The sequence below is a fragment of the Halictus rubicundus genome, chromosome 6, assembly GCF_050948215.1.
Source record: "Halictus rubicundus isolate RS-2024b chromosome 6, iyHalRubi1_principal, whole genome shotgun sequence".
Lineage (NCBI taxonomy): Eukaryota > Metazoa > Arthropoda > Insecta > Hymenoptera > Halictidae > Halictus > Halictus rubicundus.
In genome coordinates this window covers 767,975-791,328 of record NC_135154.1, presented here as the reverse complement: position 1 = coordinate 791,328, position 23,354 = coordinate 767,975, and the positions used below count along the sequence as shown (strand labels likewise).

Below are 23,354 nucleotides of genomic sequence, written 5' to 3'. Positions count from 1 at the left end.
GCATCTGTGAGTTATCCACCTTCCTTTCAAATCGGGTTCGCCGCGTGTCTCTCCTAGTGACTCCCCGATTTCGCATTGGGTGCGTTCACGAAGTTTCATCCTCCTAGTAGCTCCCCGGTTTCGCATCGGGTGCGTCTGCGTTTGACTCCAACCTCCCAGAGGTTCCCTGATTTCGCATCAGGTCCGTCCTCGACGTCAACTATCCTAGCGGCTCCCCGATTTCGCATTGGGTGCGTCCGCGTACCTAACTAACAAATTGAAACCATATTCCTGGGGTAACAACCCCTCGCCGACCTCTCGCGTTGCTCGCAGCCCTGGCTCGTAACAAGGCCTTGATTTTTCTTTCGAAAAATCAACATTGAAATCTGTACTCAAAATCATAGGTAATTGATAATCATTGGTAAGTTCCGACTGAGCAGAGCAGACCCTGCTGTTGTATAATGGAGCAAATTTTCATGAATGAATTCGATGATGTTATTTACACTTCGATTAGGTGAGATGTAAATAGCAAGTATTATAATAATTAGTTCATTTTCTGCCTCACATTTTGCTACACAAACTCCAATAGACGATTTGTTAAAGATGTATGATTGTGAATTACTAAATACTACATCCAACTGGTTCTCTGATTCTTAAGAAGGGCCGTGAAAATCGACAATTTTTTTCATAAATTACTTCTAACATATTTCAAAAATATATTCTCAAAGTTACAGGCCGAAATTCAACTCCGTATCGATACTATAGCCTGATGGGTCAGCACAACACTGCGCTCTGAGCACACGTATTGTGTGCGCTTATCTGGTTATCTAGTTATCTAGTTACCTAGTTATCTAGTGAGCAATTAGAAGAAAATACATTATTGGTGGAAGCAGAATGTCTAATGTATGTCCCAGGAATAGCAGATTAGCCTACGAAAGTTGTAACTATGAATACAATACAATTTTTCTTGATTTAAAACTATCTTTAGTTTATAATATTTCCCAGAATATGAACCTAAAAGAACTAACCAAATTAACCATTTTAACCCCCTTTTTTAAACAAATGAGGCGCAAATTTCGTGCAAAAATCACACTTGACTCTTCGAAGGTCGCTATCTCTAAAATATTCAATCATTCTACATCAAATGAGATTCATACTCTTAGAAATACTCATAAAGATTCATACTCTTTACTGGACATATGTCTCAAATATTTAGCCGATAAAAGTTCCAGATCTATCCTCACTGCCGCGGGGTATACCCCGTGAAGGGCCACAAGGCTCGGCGACCGAGGCCACTCACAGCTTCGCTGTCCTTTTCTACGTTCGGAAGTGTATCAAAGAATAGTATCTTCCAGCTGATATATGTCCCTGGCCTGACCCGTGTTTTGAACATATATCGAGTAGACACTGTATCAACTAAAAATAAATACAGAGAATATAAATAAATGTTTTTTACTTGTTATAATACTGAACAAAGTAACTTTAAAGATTCAAAAGGATTCGTGAATTGGTTTTCGAGCAAAAAATTCCCAAAGATTGGCGAAAATATAAGCCGTTTACAGGGCCCGCCCCCTTAATTACGAGTAGTGGATTACAGTTTGAAGGCACGGGAATCTGCGAATCGTGAATCGCATGTTCAAAAGTTTTCATAGTACAAAGTCGTTTCTTATCACGACATCGTCCAGAGCACTCCCTTGCTAATTCTCCCTGTCGTTCCAATTTATTTTATTAAGTTTATCCGTTACTTTGTTTATTAGTTTCATTCTTCGAGACTAAATTCTGTTGCTGAGTTTCTTGCCGCTTTCTTTTACGGTGTTTTTCCAAGCGCGCATTAGCTAATTCCCTTTTTCGTTTCAATTCTTCGTCGAACTGGCTATTTTAAGCCATCTTCGATTTCACAATTTAGAAAGGGCAATATTCAAATATTTATACATGCATATCGTCGCTGCCATTAAACCACTATTAAATAAACAAACAAATTTTCCACGTAAAAGGACATTTAAATAGATAAAAATGTACACTTGTACACTGCAGATAATTGTTGAACCGCAAAACCTGCCCCAGTCGTGAATTTTGACCGCAAAAAGTTCAACACGCGTGTTTTCCAAGTTTTTGCTTGAGATTAATGTTTTATAGTGTTATTTAATGAGTGAGGTTACTTGGACGAATCAGGAATAAACACACAGCAGGGCACAGTAGCGATGCACTACTGTCTGTTTCTTGCTCGCTCGACTAGACTCAGCTCCCCTGAGTTTACCCGAATGAGCGTTTCATCTCGGAGCGTGACGGATCAGACTCATTCGCTGCCCAGCAGAAAGTATGTACGCGGGGCGTCTAAAGAAGTTTTCACTTCTTACAATAATAATAACTATGTTAGTTTTTTATTTTATTTGTAACGCTATGCCTGTGACGAGACAGTTTTCTTACGTACTGATTATTAAATATTGTCCAAACAGTGAAATTGTAACTCTAAATTTACAAAAAGAGTATTGTATCCTCATAGTCCCTCCATTATAAGTCGCACTCATCACAATGAAACACGAATAAAGGGTTAAGGCTGAAATATAAGACTGCTGGTAAATTTTCAGGCAATTGGGCAGTCGAACATAACAGTTTCAGACAAATTTTTACGTTCGTGGCAGGTGGCAACAATTTTACCCTACCTGCCACCAAGTGTTGAATTCGGCATGGTTTTTTGCTCGTGAGAACGAAATTGTTGTACCTTTTATGGCTGCGTATTTGCTATGCCGAAGGTGCGCTCACACCTGACGCCGCTCAAAGTACTCTTCCTTGAAAAGCCGCAACGCAACTTGCGATTTATCTTGTTCCGTGCAATTCGCGAAGATTTTTACTAAACACTATCAATTCGTTTTCGTCGCATCGGTGAATCACGTAATTTAATTCGTATTCATGAAAACATGATAACTAGATCGCAGAATTTGCGCAAGACGAATCAGAAAAACAGACGAAATTAAGAATGCTATTATTACAATTATAAAAAGAAAAAATAACTTTATATGTGTAACACTCATTTCTTCCAAATTCTTATTTCCTATGAAGCTCCGCAGTCTAATTACAACTAAGGTTTTCCGTGGGATATTTAAACATTTTATCGAACCGAAAATGAGTCTTATTGAAAAATTGTAACCATAATTCGTAAACCACGTTCCTGTTATCGAACGATTGCCTTTTTTTTGTTATTAGCAGTGTTAAATAAATATTTTATGTTAGATATCGATCTAACATAAAATTTACATTAGTATTCTTAGTACTTTTTTGGTCATATAACACAATTTCTATCGTCATTATTCCTAAAAATGTTACTATTTCAGGAGGAAGCAATTATTGGACCAACATTGGAGAATTTGAATAAAGAAACAATATACAAAGCGCTTGTATCATCTATAAAAGTACGCAATAAACTCAAACAAAATTGCAATAAGATATACATACATATTTGACTGCATATGTATAAGGTACACATACATGTAGAATACGGCCGTATTTCTACGCGCTCTTCTAAGAGGCAAGTTCGCACAGGGTTGCCCTGAGGGCGAAATGGTTTCGGCTTACAATTACAGAAACCATCCTGTCAAATCGGCAAGATTGTTTCTCTGAACGTAAATTGTCTTAAAGCCGTTAACCAACCAATAGTTTGCCGGCTCCGTATAATCCCGACGAAATTTTATAGAACAACTTTTATGATAATTGGGCTTCGGACATTTCGGGCGCCTGAAATTTTCCTGAACCGTGAACCGAATGTAAAATTAAGGGTTGAAACGACCGGGACAGAAAGGTGAAGTGTTACATTCGAAGAAACACAGTTTCGATTTTCGATCGATTCTTTTCGTAACACTTAGGGTAAGGGACCCAATTACTGCGGAGGTATCAATCACTGTGCCCCTATTAATTACACTTATTTTTAAAGTATAGTGAATATTATAAATGGGATGTATAACATATATATTAGCTGATTTTAATGAAAAAAATGTATATGTTTTTTAACATTGATTATGCTTTAAAAATAAGTATTATTAATATAGGTATATATTATAGGCATATGGACATATAGGCATATATCAATATAGTAATTAGTACCCCCACAGTAATTGGGTCCCTTCCCCGACGTGAAAAGAAATCGATCGTCGAGCTAGTATTGATATAGAATTGTTAATAATTGTAACGTAAAATCATAATTATAATTGTAAATGGATGTTTCTATTTGCTTAACCCTTGTGTGAGTAACAATTTTCTATGATGTTTTATAACATTGTATTGTGTAATTTCAACGCATATTGTCATACATCAAATGTAAAACAAACTGCAATTGTTCAAGAAGATATAAATCTATTTATTTATTTAAAAAAATAAGGTTTATTGTATAGCAAAGGTAGAAGTCTATAGTAATTTTGTTATTAAGTTTATCGACAAGAGCATTCAACAGACTTTTAGAATAAATTGGGTACCCCAGTATTAACATAAGGGTTAAAGGTGTCGTGAGGAACCATAATTCTTCAAATTAACCAATCTTAACGAATACAATTTAACCTCAACCAACCTCATTAACCAAATTTGTATGAAATAAAGCAACTATTGTAATTTGACCAGCTTTCTTATTTTGGTGAGGTTTAAAGAATCTAATTCAAAATTAAAAAAACATTTGAAACCTTTTTGCAATGGAATTTTCCTGAAATTTTGCAATCCATTGTCTTGGTGCAAGATTAATACAAAATAGATATTTATGTAGATGAGGTACTCTGTCCAAGGTTAAAACATTAAAAATTTCAACCAAATATTCAACGTAATGATCAGTTTTTTTTTAAATCGTAAGAAGAATTTAACCAAAAATCCGCAATATTTATTAAACGCAAGACAGTGCCAGGAGCGCGGAGAATTAGATGAGCGTACAATTTTTGATGGATTTGTAATACATGGTATGGTCGCTGTTAGTTCGTGGAGACGATAGACAATCTTCTTGCATGTTCTCAATACAGTGGGGATTCCTGTAACGTACGGTCTTCCAACGAACGAATATAATACCAATACTAGAATGAACAGTTTTTCTCATTAAATCAAAACGCTTACAATGATCTCGAAGAAGTAAAATTCACCAAGAAGAATAGAATTGACTCTTCTCCTTCTTTTTTATTACAATTTTGTTATAAATTTACACATTAAATTTGACACTAGAACTACCAAGCACTAAATGCGACATACAGGGTGTCCCAAAAATGTTGCACTTCCTTGAAAGGGATGATTCCAAAGGCTATTGGAAGTAACTTAAAAGAAGAAGAAATATTTGTTCGGATTCCGTACAATTTTTACTCTGATATGAAAAAGTTTGTTAGCGAAAAAGTTTGAACTATGTAATTCCCACCTGTCCGTTAGTTCTAGTGCGAAATAAAATGAATTAAATTTATAATATATTACATACTTGTATGCTCTTATCATATTAGGAATTACATACTAGCCCAGTAAACAATGTGCTACGAATTTGTCTACAAATTCCTATCCATCTGTTTCTGCATTAGGCTCGGTATTTGAGTGCAAAGTTTGCATCCAAAATAGGGTCACACCTTGGCTTCGTTATACAGGGCACGTTGATCGCATTAAGGCGGACCTAACCTTGCTCTAAGAGCAAATATCGGGCAAAATCGGAGTAAATTTTTCTATAGGAGGGACAACGGAATTAAATTATTGAAAATACATGAAACTTCATAATATATAATTTAAAAGTTTAAATAAAGTTCTACTTTTCCTCCTACACCAAGGTTCACTCCGATTTTTACTCCGACCTGTCCTCTATAACGAAGCCAAGGTTTGGCCTCGATTTGGTATGGAATTTTGCCAGCAAACTTTGCACTCACATTCTGATTCACGTGTTTCGCATTTGACTCGGAATTTGTCGATAAGTTTTGGTGCCAAAATCATAGAAAATAGGGAACAAATCTTGCTCCAAACAGGGTTTGGTACCAAATGGACAAGCTTTTTACTCGCAAAGTGTGATACAAACATTGCGCAAAATTTGCTCGAAACAATTTTTGCTGTGACATATATTCAAAGGAACAGATTTATTGAATAATTTCCCTTTAATGCAATTTTTAATAATAGTAAATTAATCTACCTACTTTAAAAATCGTAGTTAACCAGTATGTACTTATAACTAGACTACGGATTTGATACATTTTTGACAAAAATGAGTAACTGTAATTTGAAACACTAGAACGATTAAAAGAATTGGAGAGTATTGATATATTACTTTTGACCTAAAAATTATTCGAGATGGAGATATGCAGATAATTTTTATGTTGCATAAAGATCCGTAATTTACTTGTTAACACTGTTAGTATTTTTCTTCTCCAAGATACATAGCTAAACTAGTCTCAAAGTATATTTCATAATCTATTAATATTGTTGATAAAACTCGTTTGCTTCCAAGGAAATACAACCTTTTTGGTACATCCTGCATAATAGATTCGTAAGAGAATTTACTGATAAATATCGTTAAATAAAATAAAATTTCACTAATTCTCAAAAATTACAACTGTCCCCATTCTTTTGATCGGTAGTGTACGTACATAAGTAGATTTCTGTCACAAACGAAGAACAAGGTTTTAAAACGACTTGCAAAAAAAAACCTTATATGTCCGGTGTTTCGAGAACTACCTGTACAATACAGTATAATTGCCGTAGTTAGCAGCGTGTAAAAGTATGAAAGTATAATGTCTATTCGGAAACCCGTTTCCACGAATCACGATAAATTAAACACAGCGGACGTTAAATAACTCCCCGTGTTAGGCAATTAAACGTTAATCGCAAAATTATGCTGTCCCGTTAGGATCCTAATGCCACGGCGACGTTCCTCAGCGATCGAGCGAGACAACCGAGTCCAGACAGAGGATATATTATTCCCACGTTTCGTGGAAAAATTAGGCGAGACACTCAATACTCGCGATTACAGGCTTCATTACATTGTTCCGTTGTGCTCCGGGAGCGAACCTCGAAAAACGGTGAACAGCCCAGTGGTGAAACTTCGCGTTTCGAAACGCGCACGCACCGTACACGCGAAAGAGAAGGTATTTACGTGTAATCGAGCCTCGCGAACACACTCCGCCCCACCCCTCCCCCAAAAGTAATGGCAGGCTTCCATTACCGTGCACGAAAAAAAAGGCGTTAGCGTATTCTGAATCCGAGCGGATCCGACGCTAATTATGTACTTCGCACGTACCTATGCTTCGACGTTTTTACCCACACCGGTAGTTTTTTCGCGTGCGATCATCGACGGGTAAATAATAATACCGAGTACGCCCCGTTTTCAAGCAATCGTTCCTTATTATTCCGCCTACTTTCGCGATCGACCGAAACGACCACTGTCGAACGGGACAGCTAGAAGATAAACGACACCTTCATCGTTTACGTAAGAATGTCATTGTCTTGTAATAACCACACTAACTACGCGACAATACTACAACACTACTATTATAAAACCATGCAAATCTATGTTACAAAAAGAAATTTCTTTTTCTGGTGTATGTTATGTGGGGGGTACCTGTTTACCAATTACAATGGGGATACTTGTGGGGGTACCCCTGTGCCTATATTAATTATACTTAATTTTAAAGCATAATGAATATTAAAAAAGAGATATACAACATACTAACTGATTTTGATGAAAAAAATGTAATATCTCTACTTTAATATTCGTATGTTTTAAAAATAAGTATAATTAATATAGGCACAGTAACTGGTACCCCCACAACAGTTGGTTTCTTTACCCTATCGTAATTAAAAACTGCGATTCTTTATGCAAAAAAAAGAATATTTGCATTGATTGCAAGACACGCGAGCGAAATAAAAATTTCTTTCCCCTTTTACTGTCTTATTAAGCTGAAATTACTTCATTGATGTCCTTAAATCTTTTTAACATGTGTACTGCTTTAAATTGTACGTAGTCAATTTTTGTCATGAATGCATAAAATCCGCAGTTTAGTAATAATTATTGTTCATTGATACACAAATCACTAATACTTGCACATTGTACAGTGGCTCCAACTAATGTTGGCACACTCTTAAAAATCGCATAACATTGTCAATATTGGAGTATACTACTTGAATTTTTTTGAGAAGTTGGAACAATTGGTTCGCTTACATAACGTGAAAATGTTTAACGATTTAACGATGAAAGCTTAAGGGCAAAAGTCGCAGAATTTTGGCCCTTAAGCACTTTAATTTTTGTTTGAAACGTTCCCTTGTCAAAGCACTGAAAATGCCCGCAAATTGCCTCAACATGTGAATAATGAATGATATTTAGTATATTATTGAAACAAATAGTGCTATTTGAAATCTGTCTTCTCAGGTGTATTTCTTATAAAAACACATACAACTTTGCCATGTACACCATTTTCCTATTTACAGTAGTTTCCAAGATATTCGTGGAAAATATTTTTTACCCTCGACTTTCAGGTTCTGACCTTAGTTGTTACCAGGTTATTAAATAAGAATGTAATCTTTAATTCTGGAAATAATGTGTTTTTTATCTTAAATTGCGATTATTTGACCGTCTTATCTTAAAAGAATCATATGACAACCTTAGGAACCTCTTAACGCTCCGCACGGTTCCGGTCACAGAGGGACTTTGAACAATAATAACTTGTGTACCAGGGTCGAATGGGATGTGAATCTTCCATGATTTTATAGAGAAAGGTGCACTGAAAATAACGCACTTTGATACAATACGGAACTATACGAAACTCAAAAGATATCCTTTACCAATGATAGAAAACTTTGAAGATTCTCTTTAGTTTACTGAGCATCGTTATTTCAATAAATTATAAATATTAAATCTTAGTACACAGGATATACTCTCAATATTGACAAATACTATTCAGTTGAAACAAAAATGGACACATATTATTAAATAGATTCTCCAGAATATCAATAAGAAATGAGATACTTTTTTCGGTGAAAAATAGGATTCATAAAGTGCAATTTTTAATAAATCTCGTTAATTTCACCGTTTTCGAATGTTATGGACATTTAGGAAGCCATGTACACACGATAAACATCCATATGAACAAGTTGTTTTCTTTTATATCAAATGAACAGATAATTCTTCGGTCTGAACCAGTGTGCGTCGCTTTAAAGTAAGACAAATTCAGTACGATCCGTCGAAGAATGTCGACGCCGCGCGCCTTGGTGCAGAAGTTCGCCATGTATCATGCGGTTACCTAATGTGTCTCATCAGCAGAGACGCTCGTTAGATAAAGGACAACGGTTCATTGCTCGAGACTGGTTCCCGTGTACGTAAGACGCGATACTTTTCAGAAAAGATCGCGCGGGTCCCGTCCGTGTCCGGTTGGCTATCCTCCGCGGCGCGAAAGAGAGAAAAACGAGGGATTTTATCGAGCGAACGGAGAAACGCGAAGACTTCGACGTGTCTGGACGCCATTAAAATGTCACACCGGAACGGCGACCGGGTACCGCACGTACATACATATATACATACATACATACATACATACATACATATATACATACGTACGTAGATACATGTATGTGCACACAGATCCATACAATGTACATGCACACACACACGAACACACACCTGCACACGTATGGTTTTGACGGATTCGGTTCTAGCTTGATCGTGACGACGGGCCTGACTGAATAATTTCCACGGCAATTCATAATTGATATCGTCTACACGCGGGTTCAGCCACCTACGCTTAAACCGAGCACACGCCGGTCTAAAGATACACGAACTCAATTAGAGGAAACTCATACCGCCCGATCGCGGACGTGGATCTTGGAAACTCGTCTCTATCGACCAAGCGCGGCGCGAGTTCGCGTTTCGACACTCGATCCCTATCCACCCGGAAACCTTTCTTCGGTCTCCGAATCGCCAGAATTAATAATGCCGGGCAATTTTCCTGATTGCACAAATCAGCTGGATATCGAGCGTACTCGTTCTTTAGCATGTACAGTCTTTTTCCGATATATGTCCACACGGGTCTACTCAGGAACATATATCGGCTAGAATGGCTAGAAGATACTCTTTGATACACTACCGAACGTAGAAAAGGACAGGGAAGCTGTGAGTAGCCTCGGTCGCCGAGGAGTATAAACATAATACGGCTCGGGTGTATCGATGTGAGACCACTACCAATCCAATAACAAAACTTTATTATTTTTCATTATTTTTTATGGGACTTCCATCAAAACATTCGTGGTATTTTTCTAATGAAAATGATACCAAATATGATGTAATTCCGGTGATGTTTACTAGTTTAACGAACGATGAAAGTTACTCCCATTACAATTATATTAACGAAAAATTAGTGTAGATACGATCCGAATGATATCTTGTTTAGTATCATTTTTATCAGAAAAATGCTACGAATATGTTGATGAAAGTCCCATAAAAAACTAATGAAAAATAAAGAAGTTTTGTTATTGAATTAGTAGTGGTCTCCTGCGGTCACACCGATACACCCGACCCGAATTATGTTTACACTCCTCGGTGAACGAGGCCACTCGAGCTCTTGTGGCCCCTCACGGGGTATACCCCGCGGCAGTGGGGATAGTTTTGGGACTTTTATCGGCTAAATATTTGGGACATATGTATATGGAGGAAAGACTGTATTCCGCGGCGCTGTGAACTTCGTTTTACCGAAGTTGGGTATCTATCGAGTGTGATCAGTAGACCAATGAATCTTTGTGCGAAAGAAAAATTGTCGCGATCAATTCTGAGAGACAGAGAACTGATAAAAATCTATTTCCTTTTTTAATCATTTCAACCAGTTCGAAGAACAGAACAGTGATCATTAATTGCTCACAAGTACCCACTGTTTTGTATTTCGTCCACCCATTTTAGCCATTAATGCAAAAAATCCGCAGTCCAGTAGTCTAATCATTTGGTTTGGTATTGTCATATAGATGACAATGTTGATCTCTAAATCCTACTAGGGTAATGGATCCAATTATTGCCAGAGTGCCCATTACTGTGCCTATATAAATTATTATTTTTAAAGCATAATGAATATTAAAGAAGAGGCATATATTAACTGATTTTAATGGAAAAAATGTAATATCTCTTTTTTTAATATTCATTATGCTTTAGAAATAAGTATAATCAATATACGCACAGTAATTGGTACCCCCACAGTAATTGGGTCGCTAACCCTAGATTTCAGATAAGTGAAGTGTCAATACTAGAACTACGGAGCACTAAGCCCAAATGATATGACAGGGTGAACCAAAAATGTTGAATGTTGAAAAGCTTGATACCTAAGATCATTTGAAATAACTTCTCCTTTTCAAAAATGTTCTCCGCGGCTTTGTTTAGGAGTTACTGACGAAAAACACGTTGGCATTGGCCAAGCCGGAATCCGTCTGCTGTAGCCGCGCTCCGATTGGTCCGTGTATTCGTTAATAACTCCTCAACGAAGCCGCGGGGAATATTCTCGTAAAGGAAAAAGTTATTTCAAATGACCGTAGGAATCACCCTTTTAAAGGAAATACAACATTTTAGGACACCCTGTAGAACTGTACAATAATGACAAATACGTATCGTGGAAGACAATTATTATTAACTGGAAAAAAGATTGCAGAAGTGTATAGTATCTAGCTCTCTCTTCGAAGAGAGCCCCACATAAGTATTTATAACATTAAGAATAACATAGTTGTAAACTTGGAGCTTTCGAACGCAGCTTGTATTTCACGAGATCGGAGGGAAAAGCACTAACATTATCCTTGGAACTTGCGTCCATTGACAATGGAACGGACGTAATAATGCCGGCTTGGGACGAGTAGCGTTCTGGAGATTGATGGAACTAATAGAATGGACAGATATTGCTCCATTGCGGTTTCCATGGGCGAATCCAGTGACTCCGAGATTTATCGTTGTCAAGAAGACTAGAATAATTGGACAGTTCCTTTTACCGGGCACAGTCGCACTGTAAATTGCAGGTACTCAACCCTCGCCTACTGTACTGAGGTTTATTTTAATTCTCTGCACGTTTACTCTACATGTAAATGAAGCAACAAAAGCTAAATTCAACAAATTCGATATTGTAATAAAATATATCGAATTATCGAAAGACTTTATTCGATCATTTTTGCAAGTTTCGTTACTAGAAATCTATGGCGTCATATTAAGTATCACACTCTTCTACTTAAAACAGCGCACTTTTCGAAATCGAATTCGAAGTTCCGTTTTACAGCGAATTCTTGTATAAAACAAATTCGGTTCTTAGATATGGGAAAATTCAAAGTTAAAAAATACAGTTATTTATCATGATTTCAGTCTCCGTCGCTTTGAACGAAAAACTTTAATTCTGCTGCGAATTGGTTTAAAGCAATAAATGAATAATAACAAATAATTCTGCGAGTGATATAACAGTCGTTGAAAGATACGTTTAATTTTTTGCGAATGAGTCCCAAGTCATTGACAGATACAGTGTTTTCTCGATATATGTCCACAAAACGGGTCTACTCAGGGACATATATCGGCTAGAAGATACTCTTTGATACACTGTCGAATGTAGAAGAGGACAGTGAAGTTCGAGTGGTCTCGGTCGCTGATAAATGTAACATAATACGGGTCGAGTACATCGGCGTGAGACCAGGAAACCACTGCTAACCCGAGGTCTCTTGAGCTTCGAGGCCCCTCAGAAGTATACCCCGCGGCAGTCGGGATAGTTCTGGGACTTTTATCGGCTAGAAATTTGGGATATATATCGAGAAAACACTGTATAGTGTCCATTTATACCGTAGAAAAAATAATGTTAAAGAGTAAAAACGTGCTAATCAAATAAATTTGTACATTGTCACTGTTATTTTGTAAAATCACTCTCTTAGTACAAGTAATTTTTTTCGAGTAAGATCCTTAATAAAAGAAGCAAATTAGTGTTTGGCAATCATTACTTTACTTACTCGTCGGCTTCGAGAAAAACTATATTTGGATGGGTGTCTGGAAGAAGGGCCTATGTCAGGTTGTTTAAATTTCATGGGAGCGCAATTTTGAACTGATACGTGAATTGCAATAATAAAAACCAGCTGAAAATGACATAGGCCCTTCTTCCATTGGAAAAAAACTGAAACCGAAAGACTTTTTTTGCGGTTTCTTTTATTAAACGTTGAAGCAAAATAAGTTTTGCAAAAAAGTTACGGTTCTTCTAAAAATCACGACGTAGGCCGTTCTTCCAGACACCCATTCATTTACACTGTAAATCCGTGTTGTACAATGACAAGCGAAATTATCAAGAATGCCATCGTTCCTTATCCGCGAAACCGCAATCTGTTTTGAACAAAGTCGAGGAATGACTCACGTAACTAGAGAATAATGATGCGATCGTTATTATCAGAAAATGCGGTTGATGAACATGAATCAAGGTCCGTGGGTGGATATCGCTATCCGCGGGACAGAAAGCGACATTTTCGACATTTACCCGATTTACGATAATGCCTACTAATTTCTCGTACCTGCCGCGACGCTGAAATTTAATGCAAACGATCACTATGACAAAGACACCGCACGAATTGCCGATGGATATCGCCAGATTACGTGAAACTGTTCGCTCAAAGATTGACCTTTCGCGAACTGTTTGTTCAGGAGACATTTCTATGCGACACTGACACGAATGACGCTATATTTAACGATACGTGCCATATTTAATATTCGTACAGGCACTGAGGATACTTATAAGTTTTGATCAGAAATGACATTTTGTACATTGTTTCCCAAATAAGATTTTATTAACGCTACATTAAAGGGCATTTAATATTACTTTATGAAAATAACACGAATGTATTTACTCAGATTTTTAGCAATTTTTATGACAATAGATGTCCAAAGAAAAAAATTTATCGAACAAATTCAGAGTCGGTAGTTTTGACAGCTCCCATGGTTTTAGTGTTAAGGGCATTATACGGACGGATGTACTATTCTTTCCAAGGATAATCACTAGCGGATTTTATGCATTCATGACAAAAATGAGTAGGTGCAATCTAGAAGATTAGGGAGATTTAAAAATTTTTAAATTTGGATGTATTATTTTTAAATTATTGAAGTGATTAGAGAAAGAAGGAAATTTCTACTTAGCTCCTGTAATTGATAGAGACAATTTTTATTTTGCATAAAAATCCGCAGTCTAATAATTACAATTTAATTTGAATTTAACGTTAAAGTCCAGTGATTACATAGTTTTTTACTATTTATTCTTCAATATGTTCACAATTATTTCTATTTTCTATTGCTTTTTTAAATATTTCTATTCTATTAAGTTCTATAACTGGCCAAAAAGTAGAAGCATCTTCTCAATTCTTAAAAGATCGATTATTTTTAACCAACTAGCTGTGTAAGATATGTAAGTAATATAATAACTGATTTTATATTTATCAAAGTAATATCAAACGTGGAGTGACAGCATTCCGGTAGAAAACGCAACTCATTGACAGATTTATAATAAGTATAGGTACCTTAATTATTAGGCGTTGGACTTTTATACATAATAGAATTTGTCTAACTCAATTACAAGAAACAGAAGTTAAATGGCCATGCACTTCCTCTTTCAATAACTAAATACAGTCGTGTATTTAACCTATTCATTTTTGTCATAAATGCACAAAATCCGCAATCTACTGTACTATACACACACTAAAATCTACATAGTCATGATATGACTATCTATAAAATAATGTGGTATGACACGCTTATATATCTTTGATAATTACTGATTCATGAAGTTATGAACTTACTTGTCATCATATTTAATGTATTATCAATTTGTATGTTCACTTAAGCAAATTAAACATATGTATTCAATATTCAAAAGAAGGTCACCGTTATTATATTTACAATGTATAGGTATGAAGTCAAAAAGAAATGAAATTCGCATTCCACTTCTGATTTCCACTGCTGACAGAAAATTGTTCAAATAGTTACCATCGTACAATAATTTAGATTATATAATAGTTATTGAATGATAACCTCAGTAAATTGAACAACTTGCGTTCATCAACTGTTTGTTTTGCAAACCATCAGAATACGGTTTCGTATGTTTGCGATTAGCACATTTAAAGGTACATCAAGCCTGTTCCCTCCGTTTAACTAACTTCACCTTCCCCTGCGGGAGATTAATTGACGCAAACTGATAATACGCGTAACGTACTAAGATTCGCGGGGAGAAAATTAGCTCTCGTCTTGACGACGGCTTCTTGCTAATTACCAACTGACGAATAAGACAAATGCTAAACAGCTGATAACAGTAAATATTTCCTTTTCGCAGAAATGATTAATTATACGGATTTTTGTACCTTCTCCAGAATTTCAAGTTCTTATGCAATTCGTTCATCTTTTAAGTGTAACTGAGGTGTAATATATGTATTTTAACTTACCCTACCCACTATGGTTTCCAATGCACGTTTAATATCTCGTTGGTTGAAAATGTAATTGTACTGCTCAGGCCTGGTCTTCGAATTTTCGACAGACAAATTTAATTGCATGAAAATAATGAAATGTTTTTATACAGTCTCGGACAAAATGATAACACATGCGTGCTATCTTTAATTTCTCGAAGATCACTTAGAATTTTTGTATGTAACACATAATATTATAATTGTTATGACGCACAGAGACGAAACCTCTTTGTAAGTAAGGTTGACCTCGCTAGCTTTCTGAGCAAGCAGTAGAAATATACAAATGCTGAGGGCGAAATGATAGCACAATTACAGAATTTATACATATATTTCCACAAAAAAGAAAATTACATAACAATTAACAGCAAATTAATAATGGGTGTATCCACCTTTATGTTCTACTACTTCGAGCATCCGATTTGGTAAGGATTTATATAGCTTTTTAATTGTATCTTGCGATGAATTACCCCATTTTACCTTAATAGCTTCTTTTAATTGTTGAATATTATCGTACTGTTTTCCATTCTTATATACAACTCGTGCGAGTTCTCCCCAACCATTTTCAATAATATTCAGGTCCGGGGAACGTGCGGGCCATGGCATAACTGATATATTTTCTCTTTGAAAAAATTGTTCTACGACTTTAGCTCGGTGAATGGCAGCATTGACATGTTGAAAAATAAATTTACTTTTGGTAATTCGTTGTGCAAGTTCGTTAATTTGTTGCGACATTAGATTTATATATCTCTGACTATTCATTTTTCTTTCAAGAAACTGTACATCTGTTTTACCTTTATATCCAATTCCGGCCTAGATCATCACACCAACCCCACCCATTTGTCTTCGTTTTTTCACAATTCTTTCTTTTCTCGAGTCGTGGTAATAGAATGAAAATCCATCTGGGCCGTCCATATTGAACTTCTTTTCGTCCGTAAATAAAATACGTCTCCATTTCTTCTTCCAGTGAATACGAGCTTTTTCAAATGTTAATCGCTGCTCCTTATGATATTTTGTTAACGGAGGTTTTTGCTTCATTTGCAATCTTTGTATAAACTCACACGTCTGAAGAACACCACGAACACTTCAGACATTTTCAGTGATGCCTACTTTTTGAGCAATTTCACGTGATGTCAATGTTGAGTTCGAAGCAATACGAATAATAGCCCTTTTATCCCGTTTTGATAATGTTGGCGATCGCCCACAACTTTTTTTCCTTCGATAATTTGCAGGATCTCTTCATAAATTATATACTACCTTGCGACTTCTTTTAACAATGTTTGAAATTTCGAAAACAGTAACATTTTGACTTTTTAATTCAACAATCCTTGCAATTTCAGTTTCACTTAATTTTTTTCCGCGGCCCATGTCGACGTTTAACTTTAAAACTCGACAGTTGCTGCTAATTGCTTGGCAACTCGCAAACTATTGAAAAATATCAACACAAAGCACAAGTGTGCTATCATTTCGCCTTAAGTATACATGCATTTGTATACTTCTTCTGCTTGCTCAGAAAGCTAGCGAAGTCAACCTTATTTGCTAACGTGTTTCGTCTCTCCAGATTGTAACAATTATGATATTATGTATTACATTCAGAAATACTAAGTAATTTTCAAGAAATTAAAGATAGCACGCACGCGCCATCATTTTGCTCGGGACTGTATGTATAAAATTAATTCACTACGTAAAATTTCAAGCACGAATCAAATATTTTAACACGGTAATACACATGTAATCTCCAGAACAATTTTATTAAATACGTATTTGTATTCGCGTAAAACAATACATTTAAGAAGCACACAATAAATACAACTTTGTTCAGAAATGTTGAATATCGTAAAAATTATAATCGAACCACAAAATTTCTTTAATATTTAATTTCTTGAGCTCTAAATAGAATCAAAATTTTACAAAACGTTTCGAACTATTGACTGTTTCATCTTTTATGAAGAATCTACAGTTCCAAATACTTGAACCATTTCCGTCAAATCGATTGAAAATCGACATTATCGTCAAACACCACCATGTAGATTACAGAAAATGTCTACTTTTGGTAACTGGCAGAACGAAATTTATGTTCATAAAAATTGTAGACCCATTTGAAATACTCACTTCAAGCACACAAAGAAAATTTGATCAGTCTGGTAAACTCTGCGTAATAGAATAGTTATGTTACTAAAAAGGACAGTGTTATTTGCACATTGATGTTAAATACAGTAGAATACACAGAAGATGTAGTATACAGTAGAATATACATAGAATATAGAATATATATAGAATATCATATTATGTAGAATATTATATTATATAGAATATATAATATAAAATATAGAATATAAAATATTATATGAAATATAGGTAAATATAATTAAATATGATAAAACATTTCATGTTTCAGATATAATATTTAAAATACAATGAATTTATAAAATAAATGTGAAGTAACAATAGAAAAACAATTATTATTTTGGAATACATTTACTTGTTTTAGTAAGTATAAACTATTATCCCAAATCTAATTGTTCTTCGAACAGTCTTACGTCAAATAATACAATTTTCAATTGAAGTACCTATAATTTCAACAAGCAAAAATGGAATGCAATACGCTTATTGGTGAGTAATTCACAGACGTGTTTTAGAAATGAAAGAAACATAGAAACACGTTACAAACACCTTAAAAATTGTCCACAATACTTTTCGCTAGAATTCATCATTTCAGCAAACTACAAAAAAAGCTTTCCATATATCATTTTGACAAAATGTGCCCGCTTGTTTGTCCCCGCCTTATCATGTTCGGTGTCATACGAGATTATCCGCAATTCTCTGACCATATTGCAGAGGTTACCTTTAAGTACTCAACACTTGATCTACCGATAGTTTATTATAAAGGAGAACTATACTGTATAATAAAATAAAATTGATGCATATACTTTTTGTTTTACATGATGAAAATTTAACATAAATTTAATATTCTTCAACACTGTTTTACCGGGGAAAGAGCAACTACATGTAAATATAAAAATACTTTTAGCAGTTTCACTATTACTACGCATACTATAAATATTATTCATTTTACTATTTGCTCAACGTTCGAATGACGTTTGTTGTTAATTTATTACAAATTCTTATGTCACGATATTTATTAACTCAATTGTTCAACTATGTGTATGTTAAAGTTATTTTACTAACTGACAAAGTTAGAAACTATTAAAAATTATAAAATGTCTTTTCTTCTATAATAATGTACATTAATAACGATCCTCAGTATGTTTCCAGCATCTTGATCGATCATTTATCCGAATTGATTATTGTTATAAGATACACCAATTCCAGATAAACTCTTAAAATCTTTTTCATTGTTAATCGATTTATATAAATACAATAATAATACGTTCTGCTTGGTTTATTTCAATTTTACAGGTTTAGATAATTCTCCCTTATTAAAAAGTAATAGATACCAGCGAAAGTAGATTCTTCAGCCATTACGTTTGTCACTAATGATATACATTTAAAGAAATAAAAACACCATAACTCAATCATCACACACAAACTTGTTTTCATAACTTTTGTGCAGTATATATATATATATGTTCTCAAATATGTTTTATTTACTACAAGTCATTGGAAGTAATCGGAGATTTTACAATAAACTTTCTCAATGGATACGTTACCAATTCAATTTCTAACTTTTCGATTTTTCTGTAATTTTCGACGTTAACTTTATAAATTTTGTAATTTTCGACCGTAACTTTTCGATTTTTCTGTAATTTCCGAACCTAACGTTCTCAATAAAGTAACAAATTCACCATACTTCTGTGAGTATGTACTAGGTAACAAATCAGTAAAAGAGAGAAAGTAAACTTGTCAAACTCATAGTTTAGTCAGTGCTATAAAAATCACAAGGAGTTTTTAAGAAAAGATGCGTTAAAAATGAACAATGGTTGTAACAAAATGTCGAGCGAGTCATTTTGACTCCTGGTAATTTCAACGTTGGCCAAAAAACAGATGAATCGTATGTCATAAGCCCTGACATTAAATTTTCTATCCAAATTGTGAGCGTACCTAATCGTCCGAGGAATCATTTGCGTGCATATTGAAGGCAAAAAATTCTCAATTCTTGAAAATGGTTGAACTCTCCCTTACATGGGGGGACATACTATTATTTACATTAATATTTTCTTTGTATATGACGACTTCGCCGCTGTATTTGTCTTTAACCCCGAAGAAAGTATTTTCACGTCAAATATGTGCATAATTTATTACGATGACAGAAGATTAGTTTGTTTGAGTTTATTTATCCAGACCTAAAGAAATAAAGCTTGCTTTTGTTCAACATTGGCTCTAATTGTATACAGATATTATTAAAATATTATATAAATCACGTCGTCTTCTTTCTTAGACGATTGTTTATGATGCTTTTAAAGCAGATCATTATTCGTAATTTATAGAAGGCATGTATAGCATAAATGTTAGAGTTTAAACTTGTAATTTAAAAAAGTTTACTGTGCTTGATTAAATTTTTCAGTGTTTATTTTGATTTACAGATGAACAACGAGAATACTTATTTTTGCGCAATTATGATTTATTTTTGCAATGCTAAAACTGCAACACAAATGGCACAGAAGATTTCCGACGCGACGTGCATTGCGATGGTGCAGTGAATGAGAAATGGTTGTAAATATGGTTCAAAAAGTGACAGAAATTTTAATCTAATCGATGATAAACGGTCTAACAGATTAATCGAGAAAGCTAATACGTAAATCTCCAGTCTAACGAAAAATAATTCGCATCACGTCGCAAAAGAAATTATAGAAATATAAGGACCAATGTTATGTTACACTGCGATTGCTAATTAATAGACTGCGGATTTTTATACAAAATAAAATTTGTATGGTTCCATTACAAGATATAGGAGCTAAGTAAACGTTTATTTCCCGCATTAATAATAGTAATATGTTAATAATAATATATCGATATTCTCGAATTCTTTGAATCTTTTCACTGTTTTAAATTGCACCTACTCATTTTTGTCATAAATGCATAAAATCCACAGTCTACTTATGAAAAATAAAAATTATTTATCCTATGTATAAACCAACAAGAATTAATATCTCTTGATAATAGTTTTAATAAGTTGTAAGCAACGCACCGATATTCTTTAATTCTTTTAATCTACGGTCTCCCATTTTTGTCATTTTTGGCATCAAATCTGCAGTCTAGCGATGTTACAGATGCTACCAATACATCCTAAAGATTCTTCCATATTTTTCACAACTGTTTTTAAATTCTAGCAACTAAGCACTAATGGATGAAATTATACAATCTTAGTAGTCTGGCCTCGTACCATAAATTCTGAAACATTCATCGGAATCGGTACAGCGCACAGACGCAAAGGGTTAACTAAAGAGCTTTTTACCCCAAAGGGTTAAAAGCCACTTGCGCCCGTCTTGCCAATCTAATAGCATTGAACCCTTAACTGATATTCTGGGGCTTCAGTGAAATTGCGCTACTGGATTATGCGATGATTGCAAAAACATCAAGTTTCTTTAATTTCTTTAGAAAATTATTTAGTCTTAAATTATATACCTAAAGAAAACTAAGAAAATTTATACAGGATCTGAGCGAGGTCCTAACCTGATAATTTGTAATCTGAGAAAACTGTACTACTGTAAGGTACTACTGTACCACTTACGACTGTACTACTTAAAGGTTGATCATCCGTTCGTACGATCTTTTTCCATCAAAACGTATTAATTCTACTAGGTAAAATACTATTCAATCATGATATCCTCACCTGCCAGTCTGTCCTTAAGGTGTGGGTGCCCCTGAAACGGATGAGCAGCAAGGTTCGCGAGCAGGCTTGCCCTGTGAAGCCCAGCAGCCGCCGCTTGCTGTTGACTATGCTGAAGAGCTTGTAAACTCCACGGTGGTATCAGTGCCTGTGCGGGCAGTGCTCCCGTGCTCGTGCCATTAGCACCCGGTGGTCGATGCGCAGGTACTCTGATTACACCTCCGCCGGTATAAATCAGGCCAGTTCCGGTCGGGAAAAGCCTGAATGGCGCCAAGAGGTCCGCGGCCGTCGAGCAATGCACCGACGACGACGAGTTCGTCTGCGTTTCCGGCGTGCTGCCGGTGTCATCGTCATCCTTCTCCGACAGTTTTTCCTCGATCTCGTGTCCCCATGATCTTCTACCGTCGTCCAAGGTCATCGACGAGCCCCCGTTATTGTTACCCTCCTCCCACGACCACTTTCTCTCTTTGTCGCTGTCCAGATCCTCCGAGGAAGGGCTCTTCGGATTCTGCGACCGATTCTCGCCCAATAGACGACTTATGCTGAACGGATGGCTCCTCGGGGACTCGTTCTGAAGCGTCCGCGAACTAGTCTGACTCGGCGGCGGAGAATTCGAGCACTCGGAATGCTCTCGCGCGAGCCGACGACGTGACTCGTTCGCATAATCGTGCGGCCCGCAGCTTCCGGTGTCCGAGTCGTCCACGTTGATCTCCTCCGTCGCGTCCACGTCGCTGTCCCCTTGAACCGACATGATCCTACACAGTCTCTGACCGATCTCCCGGACGACCCTTCACAAAACGATTCCCAAAGTCACACAACGATAGCCGTTCACCGTGGATCGCTGCCGAATCTCATTCTGCTCTATCGACCCCCGACGATGCCCTCCGACCACCGAAACACCAAAACGTCTAAATTCGATCAGCCTATCCACGTAACCGCACCAACGGATGACCTACACTAATCTGAGAGTCTCGAAGATCGGAAATTACTTTTCCGTACGTTCTCATCCAACATTCGAACCACCACGTATTCCAGCTCGACTGACGGCCATGTTGTTTGTGGATCTCGCTACTTTGGTCTCCTTCGACGAAGAATTAAAACCTCACTCGCAGGACACTTGTACCCGACGATCATTCGCGGGATAGCAACTCATCGTGACGCGACGCACAAAGTCACCACCGTGGTCCGCAGCGTACACTATCCCCTATTGTTTCTTCGACACTGTCCGGTCACTTCGGTATCGGGGACCGGTACCAAAATAAGAACATCCTCCTCTCGCCTGGGGATCGATCACAAAACTGATTCCATATCGGACCCTATAAACTTTCAGATTCAAACTCCCCCCGGTTGGAAGCTACGCGGTGTACCCTTTCGACAGAGTTCAGATTACCTCTCTGTTTCGCTGGGGGAAAACAACGAAGGGCCGCGAAACGGTCCACCCTGGATTTGCGGTGGCAGAAAGGTGACGAGTGCGGCGGTCCTCACGTGGTCTTCGAAAGGGCTGTGCGCTGCTGGTCCCGTAACTCGATCCGTGGTGAGTTGAGACGTGGGATCCAGGTCGGTCGCGACGAGAGAGACGGGACGTAGTGAGGAGACCAGAGAAACCAGATGTTCCATCCCTACCATGGATCTGCGACGATTCGAGCGGCGTTTAGGTGCGCGGCATCGCCTACCACACCGCCGCCAGCCAATCCCTGTCCGAGAGGTTCCGCCCACCTTCCCGGCGATTGGGCCGCGTTAAATTGATACCTATTTAACATTTGAGCAGAATGTTGCAGGCGATCGCCTTTTTCTCCTATATTATTTATTGCGCGATCGTCGTGCCTCCTTTTTTCTCTCTGCCATCCCGCCCGTTCCTCCTTGTTTCTTCCGAGCTGAGCCGAGTCGAGCCGCGCGCCTGCAGCCCCGTTCTATGTAGTATGCTCTGTGTGTCCTTCGCCCCCTTCTCGCTCCTGCCCTTCAGCTCCCTTTTCTTTCTCTTGCCTATGGCCGTTGCCCTCCTTCTCAGGCTCGTCTCATCTCTTCTCGCTGAGACGCGCCGCATTGAGTTGAAGAAGCGGAGGGACTTAATTACGACGAATATCCTTTTGGCCCCCACCATGCCCTGCTGTTCTCCCATCTACCCGCCCTCTTCGCTCCCTTTTTTCTCGTACAGCTCGCGAGACGGTAA

The 23,354-nt window shown here is 36.8% G+C and overlaps 1 protein-coding gene across 1 annotated transcript in view; it reads right to left on the bottom strand.

The window, feature by feature from the left end:
- Window positions 1-22,609, bottom strand: part of C15 (homeobox protein C15) — a 118,087-nt gene extending 95,478 nt beyond the window's left edge. The window contains exon 1 of the mRNA XM_076789402.1: window positions 21,188-22,609. Within this exon, the coding sequence (XP_076645517.1) occupies window positions 21,188-21,935 (748 nt within the window). The 5' untranslated portion in view covers window positions 21,936-22,609. The remainder of the gene's footprint in view (window positions 1-21,187) is intronic.
- Between the last annotated feature and the right edge of the window lie 745 nt (window positions 22,610-23,354).